General features: G+C 36.9%; 1 protein-coding gene across 1 annotated transcript in view; it reads left to right on the forward strand.

The window, feature by feature from the left end:
- The window catches only part of LOC145940908 (uncharacterized), a 100405-nt gene that overhangs the window by 60057 nt on the left and 24184 nt on the right, over positions 1-16164 (forward strand). Inside the window, exons 6-7 of the mRNA XM_083046554.1 lie at positions 4799-4985; positions 5094-5135. Coding sequence (XP_082902680.1) covers positions 4799-4985; positions 5094-5135 — 229 coding nt within the window. The remainder of the gene's footprint in view (positions 1-4798; positions 4986-5093; positions 5136-16164) is intronic.

The raw sequence follows: 16164 nt of genomic DNA on the forward strand, positions 1-16164 counted from the left end.
CCGCGTCTCTTCGCGTTGCGAAAAATAAATGCCCGTATAATCATTGAGTAGTCATCGCGCAGTGTACAATGATACTTAATTCGATAATGTTCGATATTTTCAAGTTTCGTTGTAATTGTATATATGTACGTCTCCTCTTTCCGAGCTTAATCCTTCCCGACCATAGATCGGCAAAACTTCAAACATACTAATCTTGTCGTTTAGCTAGACACATTGTGTTCAAGACCCCCGCATTTCTCCATCAAGGGTCTCGAAGTTATATGTTATATTTATGTTTATAGCTTATGGTTCGCATATTATTTTACATTCATGGCTAGTTTATTATTATTATTCAGTAGGAAATTTATTAGATTAATTTATTATCGCGTCTGATGAATTTATTTAAGAAACATAGCTTCGAGGTATAAATTATTCTTTAATTTTTTCTTCATTTATGAATATGACTTTTCTTTTATTCTGAAATGATAAAATAATATTTAAAAATATACTTATTATTATAGATAATTATATCTTTCTAGTCTTATACATATATTTATTAATTAATGACGAACTTCTTTAAAAAATATGTCTCAAGCTAAAGTTAATTCTTCCTCTACCGATGAAGTATCGTTTATTATTCATAATCCAATCTAAAAAAAACATTTAAAGTGTTTATAATTATATATATAATTATACATATTTAGTCTCATAATATTATATTAATACAATATAATTATAGTGAAACGGCGCGGCTTAAAATAATATTTTTACATTAATTAATAAAAACTCGATATCATGAAAATTTCGAACGCCACGATCAATCGAATCAATTACACTTTACACACGTATACATACACACATATACATCCACGAACCTTCTAATTTGCCGTTTCGCTTTATCGCTACCTCTATCGCGGCGTCTATAATCGCAATCGGGCACGACGAGATACAAATTGCCGGTAACTCGCTAAAGCGGGCGTGAATACTTCAGTCGCTTAGGTACATAGGTATCCCATCTACTAACACTAAAGAGGGGGGCGGAGGCGCGCATACATAATGCCTATGTACTGTCAGCGGCACGCGCTCATTAGAGGCCCGACTGCTTGCAGCACATTGTGCGCCCTCGCCGTATCAATGGAGGATCCGAAAGAAAAGCGAAGAATAAAGAAGCCTCCTCCCTCCTTCTGGCGCGCCATGAATGGCAAACCTGCAATCTGCTACCGAAACTCCGTCCGTCTAATGGGGGTCGACTGCCGACGTCTCTCCGTTATGTACGTCATACCTGGGGCTCGTAAGGAAGACGAATGCAAAGGAAGGGTACCTAATGGGAAACCTGTTACAACGATGATCCTTGTATAAGTCGGACAGACGTTGTTCCGCGATTGCTTTCTTCGAATATATTTCATGAAAATCTCTCGCATCGGAAAATTATATACAGGATTTCTATAAAGTCTGTTGTCACCCTTATATTTCCCAAACTGCTCAAAATTATGAAAAACCGAAATACGTGTACGAACGTTTCGAAAAGGGATGTCCCCCCAAGGGGTGCGTATTTCGCGTATTTTGCGGTTTTTCATAATTTTGAGCCGTTTGCGAAATATAAGGGTGACAACAGACTTTATAGAGACCCTGTATATTTCTGGAAAATTTTTTTCCCTATAGGTCCCCCCCCCAAATGCTTTTTTATTCTTTTAAATTAAAACGCAAGAGTGTGTAGAGTTACATTTTTTAATCAATTAGTAATATCTACAAAAAATACATATATATTTTTATTTATTTATCACGGATGTTTGTGTGTTTATGGGAATCATTCGTCGCTAATCTCATCGACATAGATCCGTTTTGTCTCGATCACGCTGTCTCTATCCGACCTCGAGTTCGAGAAATATAATCGTCATCGTGGGCTTTCTTTGACGAATAGTCGCCTCGCGCGACTTGATACAGTGTCGCGCGTTTCCCTTTTAAACGGATTACGCCGCGCAGTATTTAGCTTCGCTATTCAGAAGTCGGCGCGCACGAGCAACCCTTCCGGCCGATCCGGCATGAATACGGCAATTAACGCGTACACTTCGAATTACGAGTGCTGCTACTCTCGCGACGCGGGGACGTCGAAGCCGAGAGATTCGTACAAGAGGAGGAGGAGAAGCGAGAAACGGAGACGCGCAACACTGTGGGGCTTGATACTGCACAAATAAGCGTCGTATGCGCGTTAATAGGGTTAAACAGACCTGGCGACCCGCGTGTCAGGAAATAGGCTCTCGGAAATAACGAAGTTACGAGAAGTAACTGTCGGAGCGAATGCGAGCGCGTCTATATACGGGTCGACTGCTCCGCGCGAGACTATCTCGCGAGATTATCCCGAGGATGCGCTTTTGTGCAAGGAAAGCGTTTATTGAAGGAAGATAAAGAATTTTAAAAAATATTCTATCGAACAATTTCTCATTAATGTTGAATATATATTTTTTATAGACTTTTAGATAACTTTTAAATATATATTAAATATCAGCTAACAAAAGATGGCCCTTTCTAACGATATACTATTAATATTTCATAATTTAATAAGTTATCTAAAATATGTGATACTAAAGATGCACACAAATTTTTATATTATATACTATTGATGCATTTAACAAAATATGTATATTGTTCTTTATTTGTTAAAATATGTTTCATAATTTGTTCGCTTTAAAATTGTGACGCTTGACATTTACCGTTGATCAGCTGATTGTCAAAGGCTAAGCAAGACGCGGAAAATCAACGGATGTGGCATTGTTTGCGAGCAAAGACAAGATTCGAAGCCAACGTTGGTCGTAACTCAATCAGCTGCATATGCGGCAAAGCGAGTATACATATATGCGAGCAGCCGACTGGCTGCTTAGTTACGCGAGTTTACGCGCGATGCGACACGCACGAGTACACGCCGCACCAGGCAAGCGTGAGTGAATCGGGCACGTGCCCCAGCGTAATTGCTCGCGGCGACGATTTTTAATATAGCCATTAACATCCTGGTTGCTGTTGGATACGCATGGCAATTACGATTAACGGAACGTGCACTGTGCAACTAATAAGTCTGTACTGAGAGAATTTTCTCTTAGAATTTACCCTGAAAATCATGGTAATCGTGGGACAATATATGGTATGGAAAGAATTTTATGAGAATTTTATGAGAATTTCTCTGATTAATATTTATCACAATAAAAATAATAATATCTATCACAATAAAATATAAAACATGTTTGATTAATTTTATTAAACTGCATAGTAAAATTTACTAACTATATAGTAAAATCAGGGTAAATTCTAAAAGAAAATTCTCTCTGTGTGCACATCAAATTATTACGGAATATTTTTTGGAATAATTTTTGAAACAAAAATATATATTTATACACATCTTTTTTTTATCCGTTAATTATACGTATAGAAAATTGAATAGTTTTTATTTCAATTTTATATAACTAGAACAACACAAACGCGCGCTACGCGCGCGCCGTTCTTCGGTTTTATGTTAAAAAAAATAATATTTAAAAAAAAAAAATAATATAAAGCTTGTTTATGTAAACTCGATTAATTTTTTTCACAAAAGTTAACTGATTAGAGCGTTAATGTGCTAATTAAATTTTAAAATAATATGTTAAAAAATTAAAATAGTAATATGTTGTAAATAATATGTTATAATATCTTATTCTCGATTAATATTTTTTGACAGAAATCAGCTGATAACTGTCAAAAATATTAATCGAGTTTAAAGTATTATATAACCTATTATTTAATACATATTATATTATTTTAATTTTTATAACATTATTTTAAAAATTAATTAGTAAATTAATGCTTTAATCTGCTGACGCTTTAATCATATATGTCATGTAGAGCTTCAATTAATTTTTTTTCAGTAGTAATATAAGACATTAATCAGACGTTGTGATTGCTCGGTAGATACACTGACAAATTATCCAAATTAATTATTATACAACAAATTAATTATTTTTTACAATAATCAAGCTTCAAATACACAAGACATCTCGAAAACATTTCTATGAATACAAGAGAGAAAATATTATTGCGGAGAAAGAGACATTCTCTCTCTCAATGTCTCTTAATCAGCTGATTTTTCTGTCAAAAAATATTAATAAAATTTGCTAATTAAATATTCTAGCTTACCTATTTATATTTATATTGTGTATGTTATAATTTGCTAATTAAATTTTAAAATAATAATATGGTAAAAGTTATAAAATAGTAATACGTTGTAAATAATATGTTATAATACCTTTTATTCTCGATTAATATTTTTTCTTTCTAAAGCTATATCTTTTCGAACGAATCTCCTTCGAGTTTTAATTAATTAATATTATTATATATATATATATATATATATATATATATATAATATTAAGTCATGTATATATAGTATCGCGCGCGCGCTATTAGAGTGAAGTTGCCGATGTTAGTACAATAGCGGCCATTACCGAAACGCCGCGAGTATCAGGCAGTTGGAGCTGCGTCCCGCTGTGATTAATTAGTAAGCATAATCATTAGAAACGATTTCTAACCTTTGTATTGTAATATTTATCAATCGCATGTCATAATTTCAACGTTAATATGTAGTCGTAATTGTTGGAAACGCATATTTCGCGAAAAATTCGATGCAAAATCTCTTGCCAACCTAACCCAACTTAATCTGTTGTCGCGCGCGCGAATGTGTTGCGATCCGTGGATATATCTATCGTTAATTCTAGCTTACATATTTATATTGTGTATGTTATAATGCGAAATAATAAGATTATTCTAATATATGTATGTATTTTATTTGTTACAGATAGCATTGCGATACACAGTGCGATTCACGCGTCGTGTCGGGAGTGCCGTGTAAAGTGTCGGGCAATCGTAATTATTCGTATTTTCGCGAGTGTGTGTCGTGAATGCTTCGAAGAAGCAATGACGGTCGACCAAGAGAGGAGGAGGAGGCCCGGGGAGGCTTCGGGCGACATCGGGGCAACTGTGAGGTATGCAAAATAAAACATTTTTTCTAAACTGCATTGATTTATGAGATGATTTATGAGATATTCGACACACACATATGTATATACATAATTTGAATATTTTATTTTCAGATCAACGTGCTGTGTACTACAACTCCGCTATGGCACGTATCGGTGAGTGAGAAATTGTTTATTTATAATATTTCTATAGCGGTAATGGGGGTATGTATAGTATATGCAAAATATTAAAATAATAACATATGTTTTAAATAATATGTTATAATATCTTATCTGTGATTAATATTTTTTGACAAAAATCAGCTCTGATAATTGTCAAAAATATTAATCGAATTAAAAATATTATAACATCCTTTTCTGAAAAAGGCACGTTAAGTCGATTCTTGCAAGTATTGTTGCATCTTTTCCGATGCTGATTAACTGTTTTGATTCGCATTATGCGTTATATTCGTAGCATCGAGAGACTGTCATCGCGAGGGTTAGTAGTTTAACAGTTTGTTCAAAATAAAATAAAATAAAATAATATGTTTTAAATAATATGTTATAATATACTTTAAACTCAATTTTTTTGATAGTTATCAGCTGATAACTCAAAAATATTAATCGAGTTTAAAGTTTTATAAAATATTATTTAAAACATTATATTATTGTATCTAATTTTATTTTGAACAAACTGTCAAACTGCTAACCCTCGCGATGACAGTCTCTCGATGCTACGAATATAACGTACAACGCGAATCAAGGCAGCCACTCAGCATCGCGGAGAAGAGGCAACAATACTTGTGAGAATTGACTTAACATATCTTTTTTAGAAAGGGATTGTATAAAAAATGGCCGCGCTACCTCGATATCGAAATCGCAACCATTCCTTTTTGATTTTCTTTCTTGATAATTTTATCCATCATTTAAAGACACACTTTTACATTCTTTGCAATTTTGAATTCATCGGAATTATAACATCAGCTTGCAGAATTCATTATAATATGAATTTTGCGAAAAATATAAAATAGTTCACTTTTCCTCGACGAGACGGTAATTGGCTTCTTGCGCCCGCCGTTGTACATCCGGTCTGGTATAGAGTCATTACCGGTAAACAAGAACGTTATTAAATCGATACACGGTGGCCCCCCGCTGCATGACGGGAATATTGTTATTGCGAAGGAGACTCGCGGCAGTCCCCCTTAAAAATCCGACGGTGACTCACGGTGTTGTCGCGACCGGCGGATGTACTCCGGGCAGGTACTGCCTATTTTATCGAACGCGTTATCGCGCACCCTCGCCGATGGAGATCCCGCCGCTGAAATGTCCTCGATTTATTACTGAATGTCACGTGTGTATGCGTGCGTGCCTGCGTTTGCTCTTTGCACGTGCCGCATGTCGCGTTGTTTCCGCTCGTTTGTACTTATACATACTTCCTTTCGCGTTCTCACGCTCGTCGAACTCGTAAGATTTCAGATACTTTTTGATTATTACTGTATTAGAGATTTACTTAAAATAATAGATTTTTTTTTAAGAGAAGAGATATGCAAGAGTAACGCACGTTCACAAGATTCGCGTTTGTCCCTGCACCCCCTGTGAAAGATATTTAAACTTTAATTTTTTTTTACCGCTCCGGAGCGTCGCAGCACACAATATCGGTAAAAGGGAAAAATTTATTTACCATGATACGCCGTGTATACAAACTCCTCCAAACAGGGACTCTTTGCCCGACGAAGCGTCGATTAATTGACTAATCCCCGACGCGAGGAGGACGTCGGGAAGATACCCCGATAATCGAAAATTCACGACGCGCCGAGTACGAGTCCGGCCGAGTCCGAAATACAGTAATCAAATCAGCCCTGTCCCCTTTTTAATTAACCCTTGCCGCGGCTGCTTCGCAGTCAATCTGATCAAACATTGCCAGGCCCTAAACGAGAGTGATGGAGATGCTCTTTCTCTCTCTGCCCTTTTCTCTCTCTCTTTCTCTCTTGTCGAGCCTCTTTTTTTTTCGTTGCAAATTCACGTCCCGATGTTTGCTCGTAGGGTGGAGAAAGCCACGGTGGACTCTCTCGTGAAGCTCTTCCGCCGCCTCTGTGTATGTCCGGCTCCCTCCCTCCCCCGATATGTATACCTTTCTTACACGCTATAATACATTGGTGGGTCCAGGGTGAGTCAGTTTCCGACTTGCCGCCGTCTTGCCGCGGGTACCTACACATCGACGCACATCAACGCGATGCTCCTCTTTACGCACGTGCGTAGGGTACACACGTGTCAGAATCGACGTGCCCCGCAGTCAGGGAGCGGGACTGTTTCCTTTGATGTTTCCTTGTGCGCGCTCCTTCTTCTATTGATTTTGCGACCGAACATTGCGATATCAAATTTCGACGTATAATATCTGATGGCGTATCCTCGAGTATAGAATTCGCACGATCCTGCGCGAGCAGATTCGTAGAAAAGTGTTCCTTTATTAGAGGGTTTGATGATTTTTGAGGATTTAAGAATGTATTTGAGTTTCTTAAAAATTTAGCTTATTCGATTATTTGGAAATTAATTTATTTCTCAGAATTTATTTGATAAACTTCTACGTCTTTTCATCTTTTATAAGAAATCTCATATTTCGGAAGGAACCTACCCTCTATAGGAGTTACATTAAAATAATAACCGACAAAGATTTCATCGATATAAATGTTCATCGATTTTCTGCATCTCTTTACCAAATATTTTCAGTAATTCTTTCGGCGAAGTCTTTGTCGATAATTTCAATATAACCCAAATCATTGTTATCGTATTTATCATAATTAAAATCAAAAATTTACTTCATTTTTTAAATAAGACACGGCAAAAGGAACGGGACATTTTTCAAACGACAACAAATCACTCTTTTACAAGAAGAACGTTCTTAAAAATATTCCTCCCCTCCTCTCCCACCCTCTCGACAAGAATCTAAAATAACACAGTCCAAACAGAAATCCCCTAAACGAATATTTACGCGGCGAGGGATGAGGGGGCGTAACGACAGAGCTCGCAATCGAGGCTGATCCTCCCTCGTCAACGTACCGACACTTTCCGCAACAAATTTCTCTCGCGCGCGGAGAAGAAGACAAGAAAACGCGAAGAGAGAGGAGTATACGCACCCCCTCGTTAATTCGGCGCGACACGTGCCGCGCACGCGTGTCGGAATCGCGAATTTTCTGGGCGCCGTAACGCATTGTGTTGTGCGCAACGCTCTCTTTCTCGCCGTACGTGTGTGCGTATGTGCGTGTTATTCTCATGATGAGGTAACCGCGGATACAAGCGTGCGTATACACACGGGAGCCGCGCGCGTGCATACTCGGTCTCCGGGGAGCCTCCAAAGGAGGCCACGCGTGTGATCGCTGCAGAATCCTGTGAACTGTTAAATGAACTCTGGAAGGAGGAGTTGCACCGGCGGATGATGGGCGGACGTGGTTTCGGCAGCTGCGAAAAAGTAATCATGGCACAGCCACACGAGGTACCACGACTCTTCGATCTTGTCGGAGAACCCTGGCAAAATCCATTCTAAACAAAGGGGAACAATCTATTCATTTTTTTTTTAATTTAATTTAAAAGCTCCGCCGTCAAATACAAATCACGCCAATTTTGTATCTTACTTCAATTATTTTTATTTTTGCAAGATTTGCAATTTTTTTAGAAGCGATAATAATATAATTTTGGGCGTAATTTTAATCCCATTTTGGTAAAAGTTTCCTAGAAACGGGAAAGGAAGGAAGCATATCGCTTGCACATTGAATAATCGTGAATAATTGGTATTACTTGTTAAGACTGTGGACGAGATAAAGACTCACATTATATGGTAGCGAATCTCACTGACTGTGAAACAGGCCCAAGGGAAAAAGGGTTACTTTCGAGGGATAGGCATCACATCCGCACATAACACTCGAATGAGTATGATAATGTAATATTGTTGATGGACCGCAGTCACGTGTCATCTGGTTGGCGCATTATCGAATCGTGGCGTAATCGAATTTTCGAAAATACAGTATAGATGTTGGAGGGAAAATATTAAATATTTGCAGAAAGTATGATTGTACAATGAATCATGCGATCATAGTGAAAGAAAAATAATGCAAACTCGAAAAGTACAATTTTCGAAATATTTTTGAAATTACTACAATTTAAAATACCATATATATTAAAAAATTAGAGAAACAGAGGGAGAGAGCGCAATAATTATTTTGTTATAGAGTAAAATAACTTCTTTATTTAATATAATTTTCTTATTAAATGTATAAGCAATAACTTATCTAAAAATTATACTTCTGACATATTGAAGAGGGATGTAAAATTAAATTTTCCAATTTTTATCAATCATAATTTATAAATTGTTAATATGTCTGCATGTAAATGGAACGATAAATTCTCATCGAATTAGGGTACGTTATTTATCCACAATACACATCCCTCTGTACGATAATTCGACAGTAAGCTTTGTGAATCAGAGAGGCGCCGAGTCGGTGAATTAATTCCGCGAAATTTACGAACGCGCGCGATATACGGCTCGGTGCACGTGTCGTCGTGCAACGTGAAACGGATAAACTCGAGTCATCGGATTTTTATGGGATGCGGAGGAAGACAAAGAGAGAGAGAGAGAGAGAGAGAGAGAGCGAGCGTGAGCTGCCATGTAAACCAATTTGCACGCTATGAAGCCCCGGCTAGGATACGTTCGTGTTGCATGGGGACGCGGATATATTTCCCACAGGAATTGCCGGCGACCTGCGAGGAGCGGGTTCCCACAGGAGCTCCCTGCGACTATGGGAACCCATGTAGACCAAAGAAGATTCGTGAATGCCTGCACGAAACAATAAAGGGGGGAAGGGATTCTTTCGCGATTGAAAAGCGTCTGATAATGGGCTAGATGATGATCGAGAAGGGGATGTCCAATTGTTATTATTTATTAGTTATATTCGGTCTTAAGCCTTTAACTCTTGCATTCCTTACGATTTCGAAAACAGATTATTATTTAAACATTTTTGCAATATAGAGAACCAGACAAATTAAAACCAGAAAATTTTTTTTTATACGAAAATGATAAAAACCGATTATAAGTATAATTGTTAAGAATGATGATAAAAAATAACTTGGAACGTTATAAAGTTACAAAATCAAATTACTTGAAATTGTGATTTGGACACTCGATAGAAATCTCTTGTATCCGATAATAACCAGCGATTGTTGTGTTTTCCCCTAGTTCGTATATCGTTTGACGTTTCGAAATCTTATGTTCAATCGTTAGTATTATCTCACTCCCGAAGCAATAACGAAATAGGAAGAGAGAGAAGAGATAATCCGAAAATCGAAGGAGAATTGATTCCATGGAAGTTCGTGATATCCGATACCGACCAATGTATACAGAGCGACATACGAACCTTCATTGGTTTGCACATCAGTCACTCTAATTGTAAGTTCCCCTGTCATGCGACTAGCCGTAGACTTGTTGCGGATATTAACGTGTTACGCGTATATATTATTAATTGTATCACTGAAAAAAAATTTATTAACTTGACTAAACCTTTCAACTAAATTACTATTTTGTTAATTGAACATATATTAATATTTAAGTCAAATATACTTTTGTTAGATTTAGAATGTTATATTTAATTTTTAAATATTTCTATATGTTGAATTAACAAAATAATATTTAGTTGAAAGGTTTAGTCAAGTTAACAAATTTTTTTTTTTTTTTTTCAGTGATACGTTCAATTTGTGCACGTGTGCATGGATATATAGAAAGAGAAATACATCGAATAATCGCGTAATGCATCTTTTTATTTTTTATTTTTTATTCTCATCGCGCCGTTCGATAAATGACGGCATGCGAGTCAAAAGTGCAAGCGCGAATAATGTAATCCGCCCACGTATGCAGATTAGGCGAACTTTGACGGCCGCGAAATGGCGGTAATGCGGCGCGATTTTGCAAGAAATCGCTAATTGAAATGCTCACTCGCTCGCCCGGCCGATGCTAATCGGCCGCATTTGCATCTGGTTATAGGAAAACCTTGCTCTTATCGACGTTTAAGTTATTAGAGAAACTTGCGCTAACTCGGACTCCAATGCAGATCGTGAAATGCGACATTTATTTCTCCGCGTGATTATTATATTACAGTATGTAAAAACCTCTTAAGCCGTAAGTATTTTACTGTAATAAAGAGACACACACATTGAATTATTCGAAAAATTTATCTATCTCTTCGGGATATAAAATATCTGCCGTTAAAATAAAAAAAATTAAAAATTAAAATCTTTCAAGCCGATTTTATGAATATTTTTTATTTATGTCGTAGTATTGAAATTCAATCAATTAACGATTTAATGAGATTTCATAATCGATATTTGTCGTAACGAAATCTTTGTTTCTCCCCCTCCCAATGTTGATTGATTTTATCTTTCTCGAAATTTCTTACGTCAAAAATCGTCAACAGCATGATGCGGCGAGAAATACAAAATAACGGGAATAAGCGGGGATTAACATTCGAGACTCGACAGCCTCTCTAAAGCGCGACTGCGAAGTGTAAGCGCGAATAATGTAGTCCGCCCTCGCATGCAGATTACGCAGTAACACCGGCGGTAACGCGAGCAGTAATGCCGCACAATTACATCGTAATAATTAGTGATTAGGCGTGCCGCCGGGGGAAGAGGGAGAAGGAGAAAGCGTCGTGCATAGGGTGATCGAAGAAGGGCGAGTCCCGTTACTTGCGACTCGAGTGTGACTTAAGTATTATCCGGGCCGGCCAGCCAGCCAGCCATTATATACAACCCCGTCCCGTGCGCTACCACCAACTCGCCCCATTCGACTCCTTGTAATTGATACCCGACTGGACGTCTTATCTGAATTGCCGTGGTCGCGGCCCAACAATTTCACCGGTGGCGAACCGGGACGGGAAGGAAAAAGCGACTTTTCCCCGCGCGCGAGATGCAATTGCACCAGTTAGTTATTGGTTACCGGCACCGCTGCTTATTTCGCCGGCGCGCGATGAAAGCGAACGATATAGTTTATCCGAGACAATGCAAATTGCATAGTAGGACCGTCGTATCGCTCTTGTACGATAAAAAGACATTAATGCCAAAAAGAAAAAGAACGAGAGACTTACTCGGAATTTCAGCCGGTTATTGTTCCGGTCTCTTACGGGAAGATTTTCGATAAGCAAAGTTACACTTTGGAGACTTGAGAATAATACAAAATGCGACTCAAGCATAGAAGCACTCTAAAATCGATTTTTTTTCACAGAGAGTTTACTATGTAGAAAAATATATGAAATGGCATAATTTTGTTACATGAGAATTAATTTTAGCACATAACGATATTTTATATTATTATGTCTTTCGAATAATAAGAGAGGATATATTCCGCATATATGGAAACGAGGGCGCCGTGTTTAAAGATTTTTTTTCTAAATACTTAAAATATCCACGTAAAAACATATACTTTTTTCCGCGCGAGAAACTTTCAACAAAGTTTCATAGCACGAATATATGAACGCGTGTTAAAATATATTCTTTGTACATAAATTGTTGCAGTCATTAATAATGTATGCGTCAAACGAGAGACTCTCTCTCTCGATAATCGCGCGAATCTCTCCGAGTGAGTGTATTAAATCGCAAAATTGCAGGCTTCGTCTCGTCATCGCCACGCGACCTTAATAAATTACCGGGTACTCCGAGGGTGTCGGCTCGTTACTCAAAGTTTTCGATGACGACGCCGAGTCGAGGCATCAAAACAGGGACTAATGGACCGTTGCATCGGGTGGTATAAAAAAAAAGAGAAGAGGGACGAGCACCCCCTCGATATGGCCGAAGTGTCAGAAAACGTTCTCGTGGAGCCAACCGTATCGGTACGCTCCCATGCTCGGCGTTATTGTGTCGGTACCCCATCTCTCCCGATACTTCATTCGTATATTCTCCGCATTATTCTACTCTCGTGACTAGACGAACGATCGCGATGACAGTCTTAATTTTTAAAATTTTTTTTATTGTCAGAAACGGACGTTCTCGAATTTTTTATTTCCATTATGACTACTACGACGTGGTTCGAGCGTAGATCTACGCGCAAGAATGTTTTAATTTTGCAATATAATATGCAACATAAATATGCAACAATTTATTCGGATATCTATATTTTATTCCGAAAAATTGCTAATGAAAGTTTCATTTTTTTTAATTGACAATTTTTTGTATATCGATTTATTAGATTAATCCTGTAAACATCTTTCCTTTGACCAATTTGGAGCTGAATTTTCCTCGACAATGTCATTCATTTGGATTATCGAAAAGATACATACGCGGACAGTTTGCAGGAGTGATTACTTACCGAGAAACGTATTATCGTCGACCACAAGCTCACCCTCTTCTCTTTTCTAAGAAATTAGGGGGAAGTGTAGGCATAGGACGCATAACGTTGCTCGAATTGACTTTGCGCGTTTTAGTTTTGTGCAAAAATTCAGCATTAATTTTTCAATGCTTATACATATTGACAATTATTATATTCCGAGAATATGTATGTGTAATTTAAAAATTACTTTTTAAGAAAATTAAAAATTACAAAAAATGAATCTTATTGTCAAGATTTTAAATTAGTAAGCAATAATTCATGATTAAGCTCATGATTAGCCTTGTTTTTACAAGCATTAAGAGAATTACATTTTTAGTTTTTTCTTCGAGTACCGAAGGGATTTGAAAAGGGATGGAAAAAATGTCTGTCCCACGAGTCGAAGAATGCACGCCTGAAACGCGCAAAAGTGCGAAAGTTGGACGTATGTAAATGAGTTCGTGTTAAAAAACGTCGTATTCCCCGACTTAACGAGGGACTAGAAAGTAAGAAGACGAAGAAATTTTCCTGTTGCTCGCGTGAACGACGCAATGAGACTTTGTTCAATTTAAAAAGCTCGCTTTACGCGATCAATAAGTGAAAAACGATCCCTCTATGCAAAAGGATTCTATTCGTAAATTTTTGTGCCTCGCTTTATTTTTAGAATTAGATGTTTTTGAAGATTGCATTCGTTTTATAAAAGATACTCTGCTTCAGACACACGCAATAACGTATAAATACATACACAGACGTATAATTTAAATATAATTATATAATGTTTAATTAAATTGTTGATTTATATATGTATATATACTTCTTGCTTTTGTAATATTATTCTAATTAACGCTACACAGAGAGAAGTTTTTTTAGAATTTACCCTGAAAATCATAATCGTGGGACAACTTGGTACGGAAAGAATTTTATGAGAATTTCTCTGATTAATATTTATCACAATAAAAAATAATATCTATCACAATAAAATATAAAATATGTTTGATTAATTTTACTAAAAGTATAGTAAAATTAATCATATTTTTAAAATTCTTTCCATACCATATTGTCCCACGATTAGCATAATTTTCAGGGTAAATTCTAAGAGAAAATTCTCTCTGTGTAGAATGTCAATTCTTTCGGAAAATGTGGATCGCGCGTAAAGTGACCTTTAAAAGCGCGCAAGAGTCAAGCGGACGAGAAGTCAGGTCTGAACAATTGTCGCGTGCGCAACCTTTGACTGTATAACCCAGATTGCATTAATCGAACGCGATCTGCACACACACACCTGTATTTATATTAGTAATTTCATCGCTTCGTGCGATCAGCCGCGGTGCGGTGCGTTTATGCGCACGCTTCTCTCGCGTACACGTATTTTTGCATGCACGCGTCTTGACTCGGCCAGATTATCATCGACGAGGTGTCATTTGTATCGCGAAACGAGAAATTCGAGGTTGCTGATTCGATAGGATAATAGCCGCGAGATTCCATCAACTCATTAAGCTCATTAACAGTGAGCGCTATATTTTCGCTGCAAAGTACTCTATATAGTAGAATATGATTCGTTGCACCCATTAAAAATTTTTATCTCCATTTAATTAATTTAACCTTAAATGCAATTATCTGATTTTGAATGTTATTTATTTAATTTATTACGTTTTGTACTAGATAATTTCTGCGGTTGAAATGTAGTCGTCAAAACTACATTTATTTAATATGAAAATTTCTTCACATCTGTCGTTGATTTTAAACATATCCGTCTAATTCGAAGTTTTATCTATTTTGCAAGAAGATGATTATTAATACTGATATAATGTAAAATCCAGCTAGCTACTTTTCACATTAAAAAGTTTTTATACTTTTTAATTTTTATTGTATGTCTAATTAAAAAAGGATATACATATTTTTTTTTAGATATTATAAGAGAAAATATTATCTTTTATCATGAGATGTTATCAGATCTTTTGCTGATCTGACCATTTAGCTTTAACTTTCGATGAGTATCCGGAATTTCGGGAATAACGATCTATCGATCTCACGAGGGTGGACGGGCATGCAACAAGTGCTCGGAAGAGGAGGCGAAGCGCGGTTAAAAGTGAGGAAGGAGGGTGGCGGTAACAAGAGTCGGAGGGCAAGGGCGGATAGGACGGCGAAGCGACGAACCTGACACGAAAGCGATCGTTCAACGAACCACGCGAATGTAGCCTGACATTGCGAAACTCTCGAAATATCCGTAGCGAGCACATTGATGAATGGCATTTGATTAAATATTACACGCGGATTGATTTTATACGTCTTCTTGATTATATATATATATATTTCATTTTATTTATTTAGTTATTTGGTATAATTATAAAACTATCAATGAATTCGGTAAGTTTATTAGTATAAATTAAGTAATTAAAAGTTTATGTAGATTCTCTATCTAAAATGAAAAAATTATTAAGATTTAAAGCAATAATAATAATACTTACACATATTAAAATGTGTGGCACATAGAATTATAAATAAAATTCTGATACACATGCAATTTAGCGAATTATGAGTTATATATAGTGGGCTTAAGGTGTCTGAATTTTACAATTATTCGATTATTAATCGAACGTAATGAAAGCGATAGATTTTTAAACTGTAACTCCCTCATACGTAAAAGTTGCCGGCTTGTGCTTGATGGAAACGGAATGTTGTGTGCAATAATGGGAGAGACGACCGATGGACCGAGTGGCGACCTTTATTAAATGCGTAGACTAACTAGCTCGGGTATGTGATGAAGCATTCCGTTGCACATGACTTAACACTACGACAGTCGTAGTGCCGATGATTGCACTGGAGAATTTCATAGCGATCTGCATGCGTGTACCCCGCCGCGGGATG

This window comes from Prenolepis imparis, unplaced genomic scaffold (genome assembly GCF_030444845.1).
Source record: "Prenolepis imparis isolate NDT839.2.m4 unplaced genomic scaffold, iyPreImpa1.0 SCAF_9, whole genome shotgun sequence".
Taxonomy (NCBI): domain Eukaryota; kingdom Metazoa; phylum Arthropoda; class Insecta; order Hymenoptera; family Formicidae; genus Prenolepis; species Prenolepis imparis.